This window comes from Diadema setosum, chromosome 6 (assembly GCF_964275005.1).
Source record: "Diadema setosum chromosome 6, eeDiaSeto1, whole genome shotgun sequence".
Lineage (NCBI taxonomy): Eukaryota > Metazoa > Echinodermata > Echinoidea > Diadematoida > Diadematidae > Diadema > Diadema setosum.
Window position 1 is genome coordinate 27,505,270 of NC_092690.1, and position 20,191 is coordinate 27,525,460.

The window sequence follows — 20,191 nt, forward strand, 5'->3', positions numbered from 1 at the left end:
GGAGAGAGAGATCTGGATTTTCATTTTCTCACGTCGAACTTCTATCATAAGGAGACTCCAGCAGCCGCTGCTGCATTTATTTTAGTAAAGGCGCTGTAGCTATTAATCCATCGCCAAGAGAGGGCAGCATGCATGGGAATCAATTTACACGGTATGCATGCAGAGAGAAAATAAACAACAATTTCGTCGCCGTCGCCGTCGCTCTGCGCTAACGTGTATTATTAGGGCCTAGTTCAATCGACTGGACCATCGCTACCCACCCGCTTACTAACTGCTGGCTAGTCGAATTATTATGCACTCCTGCCTATGTGGACTCGAAATGCTTGTGATGTAGTGCAGCTGCTCACCAAAGACAAGTAAGTGCTTGGTTTGTGTTGAGAGGTGGTTGAGTGTAAAAAGGAGAGATGTTACCACTATCCACCAGTGCAGTACGGTCAGATAACACATTACAAAGACAAGAGATTTGTGCAGATACTAAGGTCTGAGAATGAGATGTGTGATGTGATGTGGTCACTGACACTCACACACCGTCATTCGTGACTAGCAACGAACTTTACGAAGGTTAGGCCCTCCATAATGTAGAAGAGTAGATCTAAATTAGATCGTATTAGAACCTAACGTTACTCGTTAGAAAATAGAACGTCATAACTCATAACGTTAGAGGTCTATCTCATTTTGTTAATCAGGCAAGGGTCTAGCCCGATCAGACGCTGTTAATACGCTCTATGTACAGCGGCGACTGGGCTGTGTATGGGTCATTCCATGGGGTTGGGTCTTCTCTAGATTTTCATGTTGTGTAGGGAATAAAAGTCATATTCTGACAAATTTATCAACTAATTGTCTGTGGTTTGCAGTTATTCTTGAAGAGAAATGTGTGAAGAATTATTTGATGAAAAAAAAACAAGCCTGTGTACAAATGTATTTTGTCCATGACTGTTTCACTAATGATGTCCCATGGTTTTTTGTGGTTTATGTTGTGACATAAATATATGCCATTTTCATGGCAATGTAAAACAGGAATATACAACCTTTCAGCATTATGCCTATCATAATTAAGAGAGGCAAGGTGACTTCTACAAAGACTATAAGGCACATAAACATTTGTAACAAAATAAGAACACCAGAGCATCTTCAAGCAACCTCATACCTATGTTACAAACGATGTCCATGGCAATTTTTGTTGTAACATAGGTATAGCATGGTTTTACATACACTTCCAATCATAATATGATCAGAAACTTTATTTCTATAATGAGATTTATATTTCAGAAGTATTCTTATCCAAAAATTAGCATCAAAATCCTCCAAATAAACGAGAAAATACAGAACATATCACTGTACTTCAGTGCGATGTCCGGCCTCTTCGTGTAACGTAGGTAAGGAAAGACGCGTCTCGCGATAAAAAGAAGAGCTACTAACTTCAGCAATCGTATTCATGTCACTGGCAGTCCTCCCCCAATGGCAGAAAAACTACTCACAGCCAATATACACCTACCTGGACAGCGCAAGATCTGTTTTTCTGCCGTTGTCCATGTAACGTAGGTACAGGAGTTTTAATGTTTCTGAAGTCAATTGGTAAGCTTTTACGCTATTTTACGAAAATAATAACATATGTCATATTCTGTAACTCTATTAGAGGAAAAAAAACGACATCTAAACCTCTGAACTGGCCAAAAATACTGTGGACGATGATACTGTAGTCCCACATACTGAGATATTTGTTACAGGTTCATGTTCATAATTTTGATCGCCAAATTTTCCGTCCATGCCGGTCTCTGCAAAAGGAGCATATAATTCCTCTCTTAGAAAACCATACAAAAGTATATCAGTGTATCTTCACTGCAATATAAATTTGTTTTACCTCCCGATTATTGTGAATTTTTGGACCCTTTTGTCATAAGGTATCTACCAATTTAGACGTGCTAAAGTTAGTAGTTGGAAAACGTAGATGTCCAGACTGCATCTGAACTAGAGAAATAGAGTTTGCCTTATTTTGCTGGTGATATTGAGAGAACTAGGAGCTGTGATATTCTTTCTCTTTAACAGATTTACCTCGAAAATGTCAATGTTTTCCTTCCAAGATTTCACTGACCTGTTAGATGCTCTGATGAAGTTGTTAACATTTCACAAGGATTCACCATTTCTATTCCATGCTCACCCACTGTGAAGTCTCAAAGCTAAAATGCCAGTGTCCTATTCAGTTTGGGTGGGTAGTGGGTAGGAAAGGCTTCAATGAAATTATGAACCCCAATCAAAATTGGACTATTATTGCTCTACACTATCATTCAAAAAGAGGGCGACAATTTTGATGGGGGATGAATATAAAATAGGGCCTAGTATTATTTTGGGAGTCTATTAAGGACCATAACCATAACCGTAACCCTGACCCTAGCCTAACCTTAGCTAGGACACTGGGGGCAGCGACCTGCCCTTCCTAGCTTACATCAAAACAAGTTTTTAGCATAGAGTATGAAAATGATATTTTCCTATGTTTTACATGCTATATTATTATTATTATTAATATTTACATCATTTTAAGCATAACCCATTTTTTTTTCCAATTTTGGTGGGAGGTACACATGGAACTCTAGCTAATGGGTATGCCAAGAGGTAGAAATGTAAGCAAAATTGTTGAAATTATCTAATTCCATTCATAAACACACACATACATCAACAGGAATATATAGTCGACCCCGACAAAAATTTTCTTTTAATTTTTTTATTCTATTTCTCTTTACACCTTATGTTCAGTTTGTCGATGAATCTGCCATGGCTCCTCCTCTGCCACCGCTGCGTTTTAAACTACATGAAAGAGTGACAAGGACACATCCACAGCACTCCACAAACAGAGAGGAAGCCGACAAAGCAACACCCAAGAAGAGCGAATGTAACAAACTAGACAAGAAGAAAACTGCACAGAGGGAAAAATGGACAGAAGAAAAACAAAAATCGAGGGCTAAATGGACATTGGAGAAAAGGGCAGAAATTAATTTCAAACAAAGAACATGGAGAAGACAAGAAGACTTGTCTGATTTCTCTTTATTAGTTTTCTTAGTTAGTTGACAACTAGTTGATGATGTTAGTGTATATAAGGTCAAATTGTGTAAAGCTTCACTTTTTTCTTCTTCTTCTGATTAAGTCTGCCTTCTTTCATACCAGAGTTACAAAGAATTGAAGTCTGTGTAACATAGGTATTGTTCCACAGGTGTGCAGTAGATATAATTCCAAAGAACTGTTACAATAGTGTTATTTGTGGGAACATGCATAAAGTCTATATGTGTAGGTTTTAACATCTCACACCACAATAAAGGAAATCAGTTGATATGTCGTAGTGTACCTATGTTACAAAGACATACTGTCTGTGTAACATAGGTAGTACACTGTGGGCGAGGTTGTTGACTGAAAACCCCTGATTATAACAATGAAATCATGTTTTCACTTGAATACCCATACAAATCACTTGCTTCAATTGCGGTGCTTTTAAGAATATTGTCATTGTGTCACTCTTGATGAAAAAGTTAAACCTTTGATTGAAATTGTTAATGGTTTGTAGAAAAAAAATGTTAATAAAAGTGGCTTGCAGTTGACATCAGAACATACAATCTTACTAATAATGATCTCATGCGCCTGTTAAATAACATGTTGATGTGTTATGGATGAAAAAAACCTGGATGTGTTCATTGTTATCATTTCAGAACACAAAATTATGAAGGATGTCAACAAATAAAGTCCGTGTAACATAGGTATTTTGCCATACCTGTTTACCCATGCTGACTGAAAGTGTGCGAAGTAATAAACAGATTTCTAGTGGAATAAGTTGAAGAATGGGAGTAACAAATCAGGGGGAAAAAGGAAATTTCAATTTACCCAACTTGAATTTTCAACTTCTATGTCACAATTTCAGTCCCAACCCCATGGAATTACCCGTATAGCTAGAGACAAACAGTCTAGCACTCTAAGATTCAAGCAGTACAAAATAGAGCAGCCAGATTCATGTGTAACGATTGTTAATGATTACAAGTGGCAGTCTTCTGTCTCCGGAATGATAAAGGATCTCAAACTTCAACCACTCCCAGAACGACGCAAGCTTTAAGGCAATCAACATTTCATAAAATAAAGCACGGTAACATTGATTTAAAGCTCGAGGATTATATCGGCCCCGCTCAAGCACCGAGAGGTATGACAACCCGAAGTTATCATCCTGATAATTACTACTTCACACGGTTTTTCAACTGCTCTCGCCAACTCCTTCTTCCATAGAACAGCGAAGGATTGGAATAATCTGCGGAGTAATATAAAGCAGATTCATAAATTTGACACATTTAAAGAATTAAAAGCGCTCCAGCGTCACCTCCATTGTGATTAGCTGCACATCACACCACAGACAGTGCTGAGTGATACTCTATCCAGAGTTTTTCAGTGTATTCATCCAGATCCAGATCCAGATCCCACTCTAGCAGTGTCTATTTAAATGTCTAACGTTAGATATTGTGCACTGTGCATTCAGTCAGCATGGCTACTCTATAAGTTCTAAATAGTCTAACGTTACATGTCATAGACATGTTTCATGTGTTTACAATGTATGTTCAGTGTCCAGAACTCTTGCTTGGGTTCTTGTAAACGAAACAATCCCAAAGAATCCTAACTATCCATTATATTTAAAGATTTTTACGTGTGACAGCTGACCTATGCTATGGGAGTATGGCCACCTGAGACTGAGGTTCAAACTGATGAAATTTACAGCTAGGGTCCAACGTTACTTGTATTAATCTGCAGTAGCCCCTGTACTCCAATAATGCAGTGATAAAAAATAGGCCGTAGATGCTCTAAGTAGTATTTACAGATGTGACGAGTCTGCCATTTACAGGTACAGTTTAGGCAAGTTTAACCCGTTGAGGACAAGTCCCGAGTATACTTGTGCAGGACGGTGTCTATGGGAAATACCTGTTGTAGCAAAATCAGTCCATCCTCAACCACCCTCCCACATGATAATCAAAACAAGTTTGGCGGACAAGTGAATTAAGCTACTTTTATCTAGAGCTATAGCTGTAAAAAAAGTTCAGTTGAAGAAGTGTAGAATCTAGTAGTAAACCTCTCTATGATTTCTATCAGAGTGTTATACACAATAGGTTTGAACTTTCCATGGAGTTTTCATTTTGTCAAATGCAGGAGGACGAAGGGATTGAGCAGACATTTATGCCGATATCAAGGAGGCGGGGATCATCGGAAACATGACGGACATCCTCCGGGTCACCCTGGTCGATATATGCCAGGGCATGCACGATGCAGTGGTCGGTTGCTTCTTCGTGTTCCGCGTGGATGCGGAAATGGAGGAAATCCGGGAGAAGATGAGGAAGAAGCGAGAAGAGAAGATGATGGAGTCAAGGAGGCGACCGCTTCCTATCAAAGAAAAGACAGTGAAGTAAGTGACTTAGGCTGCGTTTATCTAAAAAAATTTCTGAGGCAGAATCACGATCCTAAACGCGTTTGAGGCATTTTTAGGAGTTTACTAGATAAACGCAATCGTGTTTTCAAACGCGTTTAGAAACGCCGTTTTGAAATGCCTTTCAAAGGGTGTTTTGAAACACGTTTGAGACCACGATCGCCGTTCTGTGAGTAGACAAACGCAATGCCGTTTTGAAACGCGTTTATATCTCATGGTCAAATCCCAGCTGCTTCCGGTTGTTTGTGCTCTGTACCCATTATTTGTGTGTGACTGATGAGGCATGGTTGGTGGTATGCAGTTGACCATTACTTCCCGAGTCAAACGGCGCATGCTGTTTCAAAGCAAAAGGTGAAACTTTGATTCGTAAATGAGATATGTTAGGAGAGTGGTGACCGTGTGACTGATGAGTTATACAAAACATGTTCACCCATTGTTCTTGTTGGCTTTGTAGAAGAAAATGAAAAAGTAATGGTAGTGCAGCAATGAGATTTTTGAGCATCCACGCATGTGCATTGTAGGATATGCCCAGACACTAAGCCTTGCAACCATGTCATCATTATAACTTAGTTTTATTAAACTTGTGTCAATGATTTGAACTGCGGTTGGTGAAAATTTTGAAAATGAGCTCTCATGAGTGGAATATAATACTGGTCAGTCCATCAGGTTGGGTGAACAAAAAGAAAAAAAAAAGAAAAAAAAGTGCATTCATCCATGTAACAGAGGCATCAACTTTTTCATTTTGCAATGCAGATCATTTCAAATGCTGTTTAGAGTTCTGCTGTGTCTAAATTTGAACTTTCCCTCATGTTAAAGTGATGTATAGTATGTTTAACTCAGAAATCTTTCATGGACTTGCTGCACCACAAATTAATTTTCTTTCCTCCATAGTATGGACATAACTCATTGTGCATAGCGGTATCACATTGGACATAAAAAAAATTGTTCCAGTCTGAAATTGCAAAACTATGTGTCCTGATGGCTGAGCAGTAAAACTTGGTGGGATCTGATACCTTTACCTTTCCAAAGTCATTACTTTTAGGTACTTGCTTCAATTTAATGAGGTCTAGATTTTGAGTTCAAGTATGTCACACACAAAAAAAGACCCAATCCAGTGGACTGCCTCATGCATAACAATGCTTTTTTCTTGTCACTGACAGTGAACCAAAGGTCATGCAAAGAATATTCCAGTGCTGCGCCCTCAATGTTGGTGTTTTCTGGCTGAGTCTCGTGGCTTTCAACAATGTACTCCTTCCCCTGCTGCAATTTATTGTATCATTCATTTTAGGTAAGTACCGTTACATTGTTCTCATAAGCTGTACAATGTACATTAAAGGCATAATTTACCATTTGCAGATGAAAGCATTAGTGCTTTAAAATAGTTCTAAAATGTGAGTTAGGGATAGAAACAACCACTGTCAAAATTTGAATCCGTATAATCGATGTCAAGTGTTGTTAAATACACAAAATGTGAACAATAGTTATAATAAAAATGTTTCAAGACTAAACCGTATACAGTTACGGTTTACTGAGAAAAACCCTGATATCTTCTTATATTTAAGGTTTTATTGCAAATATTTCATATGGTAGGATGTTTTATGATACAACAGACCTACACATATGCATCAAATGTGATATCTTGAACATTTTTGAAATCACTGCTCCCAAAGGTAAACTGGACCTTTAAGTAGATAATGTTTCTGTCGTCTTTTGTTACCAGGTATTTGTCTCCTGTGGTAGTTTAAAAAACAAAAAGGAAGAAGAAATGTTGCAAACTGTCACCAGACAGAGTTGTATTGAGAGACTTTGCAAATGTCAATGGATAACCAACTTGACCAAATTTGCAACATCCCTGCGTACTGTATTAAGCCATGCCCATTTTTGTTAGGTACTTCTTGTGTACCTATGCCACCCGAAAAACGGGCACAATATCTATGATTTTGTGTACATTTCTAATATAATGTAAAATAGTGCTCTGACATGAAAATTGTGAATAACCTGACTATTAACAATCACTTTAATTTTATGCTCATTATAGTAGATATTAAAGTGGTCAGTGACAATTTTCATTGAAAAGCAAAGAAAAAGCAAGTCAGTAGTCAGCAAGATACATAACAAACTGCAAAAACAGCAAAATACATTTAAGACTTAAAATGAGCTTCTGAAAGTTTTTGTGATGTACAGTGTTGAATATGTTAAAACAGATATGTATATACAAAACAAAGCAAGAAAAATTGCTTGCATAGAAGTTTCCACTTCTACGGTGTATAAAGAAAATGCTATTGTCCCTACTCACTGGGTCAAATGCGACACTGCACTTTGACCCCTTGACCTTTGACCTTGTCAATACAGGTGACGCTACCTCTGACAACAAGGTGTGGGACTGGATGCAGCCCGTACTGACGTACATCTTCCGGGCATTCTGGGTACTACCACTCTTCCTCCTAAGCAAGGCAGTTAGTGGACTGTGGTTCCAAGTAAGTCGCCATCTTTGTCAAACTCTTGTCATTAAAGGGGATGGCTAGTAACTGATCAGTGGGAATCAGTGGGAATGCTGGGGGATGATTGTTTTAATCCTTGTGGGATTCATTTAAGAGTACATTATATATCTATTGTTGTGTGAAAATTATTTGCTTCAGAATGATCTCAATTTCAAGTAATGTGCAGTTTAAGGCCCCGTCACTGTACAGGCATGCTAACCTGGAAACACATTACTTGAATATGAGACCATTCTGAAGCAAATAATTTTCACACAACAATAGATATACAATGTATAATGTACTCTTAAATGAATCCCACAAGGACTGGAACAATCATCCTTCTGCATTCCCACTGATCAGTTATTAGCCATCCCCTTTAAATTTGTGTGGGTCTAGGGCAATTACCCCCTAAGAATTATCCCGTACCCTTCTCGTAAACCTAACCCTAATCCTGTCCTGAACCTAATCCTAACCCTAATCCAAACTCTACCCCTAAACCTAATCCTAAATGTGATCTTTACTCTAACCTTATCACTATCCAGTATTTAGCTGGGGGGTAACTGTCCTTGGGGGATAGTTGCCCTAATACGGGTTTGTCCATTACTGGGATTTATGTGTACTGTATATATGTGATATATACTATATATTAGTTTTTTTTTTCACATTTTTTTTGCAAATCCACTGATATTTGCAAAATCAACAACTCATAACGCATTGCCTCCTGTTACACAAGTGTGCTGTATATCATTTCTTTATGGTAGGGAATCACAAACTCTTTCTGTTTGTTGACATGTGAAAATGCTTGTTTTCTTTGAAAATACCTTACAGCTCATTCTGTCACTGAAGTTCTCCATCATGGATTCAACCCTTACTTAAACTTGTCTTTCCAAGTCCAAGTTCTTAAGATATTGCACTTGAAAAATACAGGGTGTATTAATACAACAAAGGGTGGAAGCGCGTGTATGTAAATAATTTCAAGCAAGTTTTGGAATAAAATGTAAATGTGGCCTTTTTCAAGGGCTTCTACAAGAGTGCTAGTCCTTGCAATCATGAGTGAAGTAAGATCAATGCCTAAAGCTGAGCAAAACGGCTGTTTGAGCTTGGCAAGTGTGATTTTTATTTTGCTGGCAGGGTGAAAGGTTAAACCAGCACAGCACTCCTACTGGGGCTGCTAGATTTACTCATTAAAGGTGCATGGTCCCGGTGTTTAAGTCAAATGCGTACACGGGCGCACGACACAAGTTTCCTATAGAGACCTACGCTATCGACTCCTCTGTGGCTGTGGCCCACTTCCCCGAGTCAGAAGAAGTCCGATTCACTGTAGTCAGTGGTCCGATCACAGTTCGGCTCATGATTCGGCTGAGGGGGATGACAGCTTTAGCAAACTTCTTTTGTAATGTCATAATAACAAGCACATATATGTGCATGCACCCTGGTATTACTACAGACTGCGCGATGCGCAGAGAAGACAATGAAGGCAACGTTACTTAGCAACACCTATGCACTTTACTCTTGATGACAGCTCAAGTTCAGTAATCTTCGTATCAATGCTAACAGTGATCGGCAGTATCATCAACAACGCCCTCTACACTACCGGGACTATGCACCTTTAACTGTCACTGCAAAATGTAATTTGCACTAGGAGTTGAAATGAACAGAGCGGTACTAACTAGTGGTAATTGTGCGCTGCTAATGCTGATAGCAAACTTTACAGTCAGCTGCACACTGCAGTTGAATTAGTCTAGGTTCTTCATCCTAATGACCTACCGAGATTTGAACTATCACAGCTTCATTTCATTTTTTGCTGGCCGTGCTCAAATTTTCCTGCCATTGTGTACTTGTGGGTTTGTGTTTTTTTTTTTCTTAGTTAAAATAACATTCTCTCATGGTCATAGTCTGCATCTGGTAATGAACAAATATACTTTTTCAATCTTAACCAGCCTCTGATCCTTCTTTGTCTGTCTGTTTGTTTGTGTGTGTGTTTGTTTCCCCAGGATATAGCCGACGCAGCGTACCGGAAGTCTAGAGGACGACCACAGCTTCCCAGCCTCAGTAGACTTATAGCAGACCTCACATTCAGTGTACTTGTACAGATACTATTTCTCCTACAGGTGAGTTAACCGGAGGGCCAAACCCCCAAAAGTCGCTTACTTAACGAGTGAGTTGCACTCTCTCTACAAACTAAGTAGACCATGCTTATTTTCAAGCTTTTATTGTAACAAACAACATTCCACTGGTCTACCTCAAAAAATTTGTTGCGAAAGCCTCCAAATCCAAGATGGCGTCCAAGATGGCCGCCATATTTACTGAATTTGTTATTTGAAAGATAGAATTTGATTGAAACATCAGACTTCAACAAATTTGATGTCATATGAAAGAGAATAAAATTTTCTACAAGTTGATACCATTTTTGTGGTTTATTGTGATAACTGGATTGAGATTTTAAGGAAAAAACACCCATTTTTGATATTTTTCTGAAAAAAGGAAAATCATGAAAATGCTTGATTCAGCATAAATCACAGAAAAACGGAAGGATTATCTTGAAACGTTTCAAGAATTTTGTTTGACATATAATTAATATTTGGAGAAAATTAGGGGTCAGTACCATTTTAGGTTCAGGAGTTATAATGTCTCAAACTTGAAAACTCACTATGTAAAAATGGCCACTTTAGTTGTGACAAGACCTTGTTGGTTGTAAAAGAAAGCCTGCGCGCGCCAAGACTACTACACGCACCACTGGCACTGGCGATTGTAGCAGTGCCAGTGGTGCGTGTAGTAGTCTTGGCAAATGCAGACTTTTTCTTTGACAAACAAGGGTTTGTGCCTGCAAACTAACTTTTCATACCAAGTGGTAGCTCAGGTGACGCTGATTGCTACTATTTCAAAGTAGATTGTTCTGAAGCAGATGAGATGAAGCAAAAATATCTTTCAAATAGAGGTAGAAGCTTGAAACACTAACCTTGCTATAGAAAGTTTAAAACAAAATTTGGATCAATCACTCAAAAAATTCAAAATTGCAGGCCATCAAAGCTGACATAGTGTATTGCGCCAAAGTAAATGTATCATTTCGATTTTGATACAATTTTGTCTGTTTTGCTGTCTATTTATATGGTTTTTATATATTCTGAACATTTTAGTGGTATTTCAAACCATCTTAGGTTTTTAATGGAGACATTTTTCAGAATGCACCATGAATATTTTTTTCTAAAAAGTAAAAATAAAATAAAATTAAAAATGTTTATGAAAACCATGCAGAAATTAAAATCTTTCCCATAATATAATCAATATTTGGAGAAAATTAGGGGTCAGTATTGTATTTGGTTCAGGAATTATAATGTCTAAAACTTGAAATCCAATTTTACATAATATATATTTGCACGCATCTGTTCCCAAAGACGTCACAGAGGGTCAAATCCAAGATCGTGCTTACTTTTCGAGTTCCACTCTCTCTATAAACAAGACCACACATAATAATGTTCCGTAAGTACACCTCAGTAGATTTGTTGCAAAAACCTCCAAAGTACAGATGCGGTCCAATAGGGCCGCCATTTTTATTGAATTTAACATTTCAAACATAAAATTTGATAGAGACATTGGATTGCAACAAATTTGATGTCATATGAAGGAGAGCAAACTTCCTAAAAGTTGATACCACTTTAGCTGTGTATTGTGATAAACTGGGGGGGGGGGGGATGTTGTTTGCTTCTCTTTTTTTTTTGGGGGGGGGGGAATACATATTTTTATATTGTTTTGAAAAAAGGAAGAAATGTAAAAACGTTAATGCATGATTTAATATTTATCAAAGAAGAACTGAAGAATTGTTTTGAATCCTGCGATTGAGATTGAGATTTACTGAGATTGAGACATAATTTATATTTCTGGAATTATAGGCAATATCATACACTGTTGACAAATTAACATCTAAATATATTTATGCATTATAAATTTGCATACAATGTGTTTAGACTATTATGGTCACATGTAATATTGTTATGGTCTAGTGACTTGCAAGTACCTGCAAACTAACTTTTCATGCCAAGTGGTAGGTGACGCTGGTCGCTATTACTGTAGCATTTCATCATAGTAGATTGTTCTGAGGCAGATAAGATTGAACAGAAAGTATTTTCCAAAAAGAGATAGGAGCTTGGAATTTGGCACAAATTTTGCCAATGTGTAATATTTAGCGATAAAAATAGTATCCACACAAAATTGAAGATGGCGGTAATAAACCGAGGTTGTCGTTCAAGGCATTATTTATCATTAGTGCACGTAAAACAAAAACCCAGCTTTACTTAATTCCTCAAACTAGTTCTAAACTGTGAGTTAGGGATAGAACAACTAATGTACAAACTTAAATCAGTATAATTAATACTACTGATAAGAATGTCTTTTTATATACTAAATTGTTAACAGTTATCATGGTTATGGTTTCTTGAAAAGAAATGGTGTTATCTCCGTATATTTTAGGCTTTATTATAATTTTTTACATGGTATAATGTTTTGTGATACAACTAACCTGCACATAATTATAAATCGAATGTGATATCTCTCCCAATGGTAAACAATACCTTTAGTGTGTTGCGTGAAAGTTAAATCTCAACTTATAACTTATAATTTGATATATTTTGTTCAATCTTCTTATATTGCTGTCTATTACATGTTTCTATACATCCGAACGATATTGTACAAGTGTAAACCATATTGAGGGTCTTTTTTTTGGGGGGGGGGGGGGGTGGAGCTCATTCCCGTGTTTGGGTAAGGCCCAATCTTTGATAAAAAAGAAATGCTTTTGTATCAAAGATATGCTTTTTTACGACTCTGCTGTTGTAGAAACGTGAATGATGATGGTATAATATGTGTAATAATGTCTGATCCGCAGACGTCCTTGAAAGTCCTTCTGATCCGAACCCCCCCCCCCCAAAAAAAAAAAAAAAAAAAAAAAAATCCGACATGGCGGCAATTTCTCAACTTTGCTCTTGAATGTGTTGTGCTAAATTACTTTTTCAGTATATTGTTCGAATAAAATTGTCTAAATTGATTATTCGTGCTGTATATTCACATTTACAAATAAGCATGCTGAAACTGTATTTACTGTTATCAGATTTATCTTACATTGTTTTTAGACTGATTTCATGTAGGTTATAGTGTCACAATTGCTCTGAACTGAATTGCCATTGGTAGATGCTTTCTCATAATATAGATATCAGGATCACTCGAGAGTGAAAATGTTCATTTTCATTCATTTTAGAGTGACCTCGGGGATCACTCGAAGAGTGACGAGTGATCCCTAAGGCAGGGTTCGACACTAACGGTGGTCCGGTGGCCCAGGGCCACCAAAAACGCACGTCGGGCCACCAAAATGTCAGAAATGAAGAATTTGGTGGCCTGATCAGGCCACCAAAAAAGGTCGGATATTTGCCTTTGGGCCACCAAAAATAAAAGTTAGTGTGGGGCCCTGCCTAAGGTCACTCTAAAATGAGTGAAAATGAACATTTTCACTCAAAAGTCAATCCAATTTCACTCTAAATTCACCGTTTTCTGTTATTCACTCCTCACATCAAAAGTAAAAACTTCCACTCGATTTGTTTTTTCTTTTTCGGAGAGTAGAACATCACTGGTTTTAAAAATGTGTCCATAAAAAACCTAAGACGGTTTAAGATAGCGCAACAGACAAAATTGTATCAAAATCGAAATAACACATTTAATTTGGCGCAATGCACTATGTCAACTTTGATGGCTGTCATCTTGATTTTTTTTTTTTTTGAGCGGTTGATCTAAATTCTGTCTTAAACTATCTATAACAAGATTGGTGCCAAGTTTCAAGCTACTACCTCTATTTGAATTTCTTTGGCTTCATCTCATCTGCTTCAGAACAATCTACTTTGAAAAAATAGCGATCAGTATCACCTGAGCTTCCACTTGGTATGAAAAGTTAGTGTGCAGGTACAAACCTTTGTTTGTCAAAGAAAAAGTCTGCATTTGCCAAGACTACTACACGCACCACTGGCACTGCTGCAAGCGCCAGTGCCAGTGGTGCGTGTAGTAGTCTTGGCGCGCGCAGACTTTTTTATGACCAACAAGGTCTTGGTCACAACTAAAGTGGCCATTTTTACGCAGTGAGTTTTCAAGTTTGGGACATTATAACTCCTGAACCGAAAATGGTACTGACCCCTAATTTTCTCCAAATATTAATTATATGTCAAACAAAATTCTTGAAACGTTTCAAGACAATCCTTCAGTTTTTCTGTGATTTATGCTGAATCAAGCATTTTCATGATTTTCCTTTTTTCAGAAAAATATCAAAAAATTAGTGTTTTTTCCTTAAAATCTCAATCCAGTTATCACAATAACCCAAAAAAATGGTATCAACTTGTAGAAAATTTTATTCTCTTTCATATGACATCAAATTTGTTGAAGTCTGATGTTTCAATCAAATTCTATCTTTCAAATAACAAATTCAGTAAATATGGCGGCCATCTTGGACGCCATCTTGGATTTGGAGGCTTTCGCAACAAATTTTTTGAGGTAGACCAGTGGAATGTTGTTTGTTACAATAAAAACTTGAAAATAAGCATGGTCTACTTAGTTTGTAGAGAGAGTGCAACTCGACCTCTGTTTTTAGCTTTTGGCCCCCCGGTTAAGTGTGGACTAATAAAGTTATACAATGTTGGATGAATTATGTATAGAGTAGAGAAGCATTTCATTTTTTTATTTTTTTTTTTTAATTTAAACATTGTCCAATGTTGGGGTTTGTGTTTCAACTTGAATCAAAGATTGCATTGCAAATTTCTTTTTTTTTATTTTTGGTGATAGTATTTAGAAATTTATTCACACTGCATTTCGATATTCCACTTTGTGGGTAGCTACAACGTACTGAGACCTGCAAGTCCCTCGGTTTGACAGCACGTGAAGAATGCTGATGTATTGAATGTTTTCATGCAATGGTCGTGGCTTTAATATTTTGGAGTAGTCGGAAAACAAGTTTTTCTGTTGTCTAAACATGGCACCCGCTCAATCAGTGGCTGGTATTGACCCATGCCAATCACCCCACATGAAACCCAGTGTGTTGGCAATACACTAAACCCATGCACAGTTACATACAGAAAGATATATGCAGGAAGAGGTACACACAAAGTCATGCCGCAACACCAAGAAAGAGAGAAAAAAATGGCAATAAAAAACTAAAGGGCATTTGTGAGTAGAAGTTGTCTGTATTAAAGTGTCAGGACATACTGTTCTATTACAGAGACTCCAACTCTCCCGCTTTCGACGGGAGATCTCCCGCCGAAAGCCCATTTTTGCAAAATCTCCCGTTCTCCCACTTGAGATTTAATTTCTCCCGCCCTGGCTCTGTGTATCCTGCTTGAAATGATTTCTTACTTACTGCCTTCGTATGTTGAAAAATAAGCCCTAGATAGCACGAGAGAGCATCTAGAACCCTAGAGCCTGGACCCCGGCTGCTATGAACTTCGCGCTGTGCGCACATCAACTTGGAGTCTCTCGTTTGCTACACGGTTTCAGGCGGGAGAATCTCCAGATCAGAAGGTGCTTGGGGTTGGAGTCTCTGCTATTATGCAGTCCCTCAAGCTACTAATTGTATGTCTGTGTTGCCAGTCAGCAAATGTTTTTGTTGCGGAATCACCAGAATATATCTGCTAATTGTTAGAAAACAACATTTCTAGTGTGAAATAAAATCTTCATGATTTTTTATGAGGATGTAGTTATCACTTGTAGACATTAATCAGGGACTTTGAAAGTGTTTCAGCCGAAATATGTCCTGTGTATTAAAAGCGGGTTGTAGTTTGGACGTAGCGGTGGAATAACGTGTACAAATTTCATCACATTGAACTTCGCTTCCTTAGAGCAATATTGTTTTCACCGAGTCCATTCCTGATCATAGGATAAGCACTGTACTGCATTTTTTTTTTTCTGCTTGCTACGCACCACTGGCATGCAATTTTTATAATTATTTTTTTAGTACTGTACATTATAAACTTTCATTCTCTCATTCATGTACAGTCAGTATGCACTGTAAGTTTAAGTTTTATTCTCTTTGATACAGAGTATGCTTGTAAGCTTGGTACCCATCAAGGGAGTCAGCCAGTTTCTGAGCATGTTCCATCTATCTTTGCTGAATGCACTCTACTCATTCGAGTACAAATGGTTCAATATGGGTAAGAGCACACCATGAATATAGGCATTTCAATGTACTGTATGAGTATATTTATGACACTAGAGAGATTATAAGTAAAAACATGTCACTGTGTGCTTGGAAGAATGACTTGAACACACACGATTCAAGGAAGGTGTCCCTAAATGAACTACACAAACACATGTGAGACCCATAAGTATAGCATGTGCCTCACATGCGTTCGCATCATTCTTCCAGGCACACAATGATGTATTGATCATTTCAATTGAAACTTAATATTTCACACTACATTGTATGTCACAGTTCCTTTCACTTAATACATCTATAGTATTCTTTAGATATACGTAGGTCACATAGACACCGGTTAAAACTAGTGTGAGACAAGTGTGATTTTGATCTCCTTGGAAAGAATTTAAGCTTTTCTTGATGTGCTTTCATGTGAGCATTGGAACCACGGTTAGTTAAGGGAAGTATAGCCTACATTGTGGAGTATAAACTCAATATTGGAGACACTTTGGTTGGTTAGATATTAAGTCTCCAGCTGACATGATGCCATGAAATGTTCCCAAACTTGAGTGGATGATGCCTTGTAAGATGTTTCTGCAGTTTACACCCACCCCCCCCCCCCTTGAAGGGATAGTACAGTATTGGTGGAGATGAGAATTGGGCTTTTAACTTTTTGCGAGATACCAAGAAAACACTTATGATATAGTACAGAGCATACCATTTTAAGACGAATTCAAAGTTTATTTGATGAAAATCGGGTGTGTAATGACTGAAACACCCAAAAACAAAGTAAAACAAAGCGATCGTTCGCTCTTTTTTGGATGTCTCAGCCATTTCAAAACCAATTTTCATCAAATAGATGTTGAATTCCTCATAGAATTACATGCTCTTTCATATTTTATGTGAGGTTTCTCATTATCTCACCAAAAAATGTTAGAAATCTGAAATTAGGTCTCAACCAAAACTATACAATCCCTTTAACTCTGTCACAAATGTACTGTATAACGCAAGTTGTATCATTAGCAGCCTTTTTGAATTGACTGTTGCAAAATTTATGTTGTATTTTGAATGTGTCAAAAACATCAGACATCACAGGTTTTTTTTGTGCCACAAAGTCTTCTTTCATTTACCCTCTTTGTGTCCATTGAGTTTTCAGCCAGTGCAAAAGTTACCTATCTTCCCCCGCCATAATTTATTTGGAGACTAAATGAGATCTGTGTACTGTAGCACAAGATTTCTAAACCACAAAACATGCCCAAACTACAATACTGTGAGCTGGAAGATGAACAAACCAATGGAATGAGTTAAGTTGCTCATGGGAAATTATGCACCTCGAGCAAACCGCACAGATAATGACTATACAGCCATTGTGAGAAAACACATACAAAGTGCTTTCCTGTATGCTATGAATTGGTGGCAGTCTTTCATTATATTGTTGTTTGTCCCTTTTTCAACAAAGAGATTATTGTATTTACCAAGTAGCTTGACGGCCAGTAGACCAAGTGCATTACATATGGCCAAATTATTCAATTCAGCTAATGCTTGCCATTTGAAAAAAACTAGCCAAATTTGTCAGAATTATTATGTTTCAGTTCTCTTCAATACCAAAGAAGAAAGACAGTATTTTTGTAGAAAGTAAAGTGGATGGGAATGTTTGTACACGTAGTGGTAGAGTAGTTAAACGTCCTTTACGCCTTGTTTTGTAAACATACTATTTATTTATATCTGTTATTTTCACATGTACATGTACATGTACATTATCACTTATATTTTTGTATTCATATATTGTAAATATGTTTGTACTCTCATACCCCGAGAGGGGGTCGATAGAGTCAATAAAATCTTACAAATCTTACAAATACGAAAAATGCCTCCAAATCAAAATCGATAATTACAAAACAATGACTACAGCAAGACAAGTGGATATAGGCGGTGGATTCCTCGTGCATATCCACTGTTTGTAGTCTCACCACATCAGATGTTTTGTGTAACAGCAAAGACAATAGCTGCTTCCTCCATCTAGCTTATAGGCTAGGTTGACTGTATCTTATGAAAGGGGTAGGGAGAGTCTGTAAAAAGTATTGAAATCCTTAACCTTAGTCCAAAATGCACTGTATAAAAAGATCAAAAACCAAACACTAGCTAAATTTATTATTATTGTTATTATTTACTATGTTGCAGGATGGGAGGTCCACACCAGAATAGCCTACGTGGAGGCAAACTGGCCCTACTTCATGGGCTTCGGTCTGCCGCTGGCTCTGATCACCTCTCTACCTAGTTCCTACTTTGTCAGTGGCTGCCTCTTCTCCACCGTCTTCCCCCTCTTCATAATCAGTGGAAACGAGGCCCAGCCGCAGGCCAAGCCCTGGTAGGTACTACCATGTGGCTCATTGCGTTATAATATGAAATGTGACCGAGCTTTGCAAAATGTAAAGGGGGGCATGTACATGTGTGATTCATTATTATAACTAGACAAGCACTCTGACAGCGCAGACCCACACCAAGCAGCTAATTTCCACCAATGATCTTGTTGTTCCATAGAGATCAGTGATTTCCACCCATACGTATGCATGCTGAAAATTGCCCGATTTCCCAGTATAGAAGCCTTTTATTATGTCATCAACTTCCAGCTGCAAGGCGCGCCTCGCCCTAGCAGAAACTAGAGAACACAATTTAGTGCGCATATGAAAACCTCAAAAATGTGCAGCTTGAACTCCCAAATTCATTGACCCTACCTGCCGAAATATAAAAAAATCCTTTATAAAATCCATAAAAATTTCCGGATCACTACCAAAACTTATTCACCCGTTTCTTGAGTCATTCTCAACCTTTCCTGCAAGTTTCATCCAAATCTGCTCTCAAATTTTTGAGATATTTTGCACAGGGACAAACCAACCAACCAACCAACAAACAAACATTCGGTAATGAAAACATACCCTCCTCCCTTGGCGGAGGTAATGATATCTAAGAAAATGTGCAAAGAAGAAATTGTGCAAAATGTGCAAAATGTGCAAAATCGAAATGTACAAAATGGAAGTAGTAATATTACATACATTAAATTGCAATGACCACAATATTTTTCCATGCTTTTGTGTGTTGCAAGTTGTTATACTTTCCTTGATGTGATTGATAAAGGGAAAAAAATATATATATATATTTCACATTTTTCTTCACAGTGACTTCCAGGTGCAGATATTTTCGTTTGCTATCCGCATTGCCAACAAGGTGTTCTACCGGACGGTAAAAGGACCGATCAGGTCTGCCCGAAGCAGGTGATGTCTCCGCCTCCCTCGTTCTTTCGCCACGGGGTTCGCGCCAGCCGTTCTCGCCGAACGAGAGCCACAGATTCTTGTGTGTATGTTGCCATCAGTCTTCACTGCTTTTGACACTTGGGCAAAGGTTCCTCATAAATGGCTGCTGGAGCAAACGCGATACTGAAATGTTTTGTGATAATTAGTTTTGGTTTATTTTTCTTTGATAGTGATGATTTTTCCCCCCCTTGTTTTCAGTAGAGGGAGCAAGAGGCAGCAATGCACAAGACCTCAAATTTTAACATTCAAAGAGTAAATATTTTATTCTAAGAATGGACACAGCAAGGTACTATCAGCTGTTGAAAATTGCAAGAGCTTGCCAGGAGAGGGCGCTGTAGCTAATTACTGTTCAGCTCTGTTAAATATCCCATGTTGTCAGTTTGGCAAGAAATAGGAATAATTATCATTAAACGTTAGGTTGATAGTGTTTTTTGTTTCATTGGGGATGTTATTCAGTGGTGTGCTTCTATTGTCCAAAGTTGATCCAGTGGGTAATGGTCTCATACTTTAGTAAAATCCAGTTTAATGCAAGACTGTGTATACTATAAGACCAACACTAACAGAAAAACTGAACAGAAATGAATATTATTTATTAGTATAAATTGGGCAAAGAATATGGGATTCCATCAGGATTCGAACCCGAGACCTCCGGATTGCTAGCCCCGTGCTCTACCGACTGAGCTACAGAAAGCCCTAGTTCAGTGTTCGTCCCAAAAATCATAAATTCTTAATGCTCAAATAATCGGAAGCTATTTTAGAGTTTTTGGGACGAACACTGAACTAGGCCTTTCTATAGCTC

The 20,191-nt window shown here is 37.8% G+C and overlaps 1 protein-coding gene across 1 annotated transcript; it reads left to right on the top strand.

The window, feature by feature from the left end:
• The first annotated feature begins 225 nt into the window (after positions 1-225).
• LOC140229488 (etoposide-induced protein 2.4-like) lies at positions 226-19,870 on the top strand. The gene is made up of 8 exons (XM_072309741.1): positions 226-356; positions 5,170-5,422; positions 6,604-6,731; positions 7,796-7,920; positions 9,918-10,034; positions 15,986-16,097; positions 18,263-18,449; positions 19,258-19,870. The coding sequence occupies exons 2-8, from the start codon at positions 5,232-5,234 to the stop codon at positions 19,355-19,357; spliced, it is 960 nt and encodes a 319-aa protein (XP_072165842.1). The 5' UTR covers positions 226-356; positions 5,170-5,231; the 3' UTR covers positions 19,358-19,870.
• Positions 19,871-20,191: the final 321 nt, after the last annotated feature.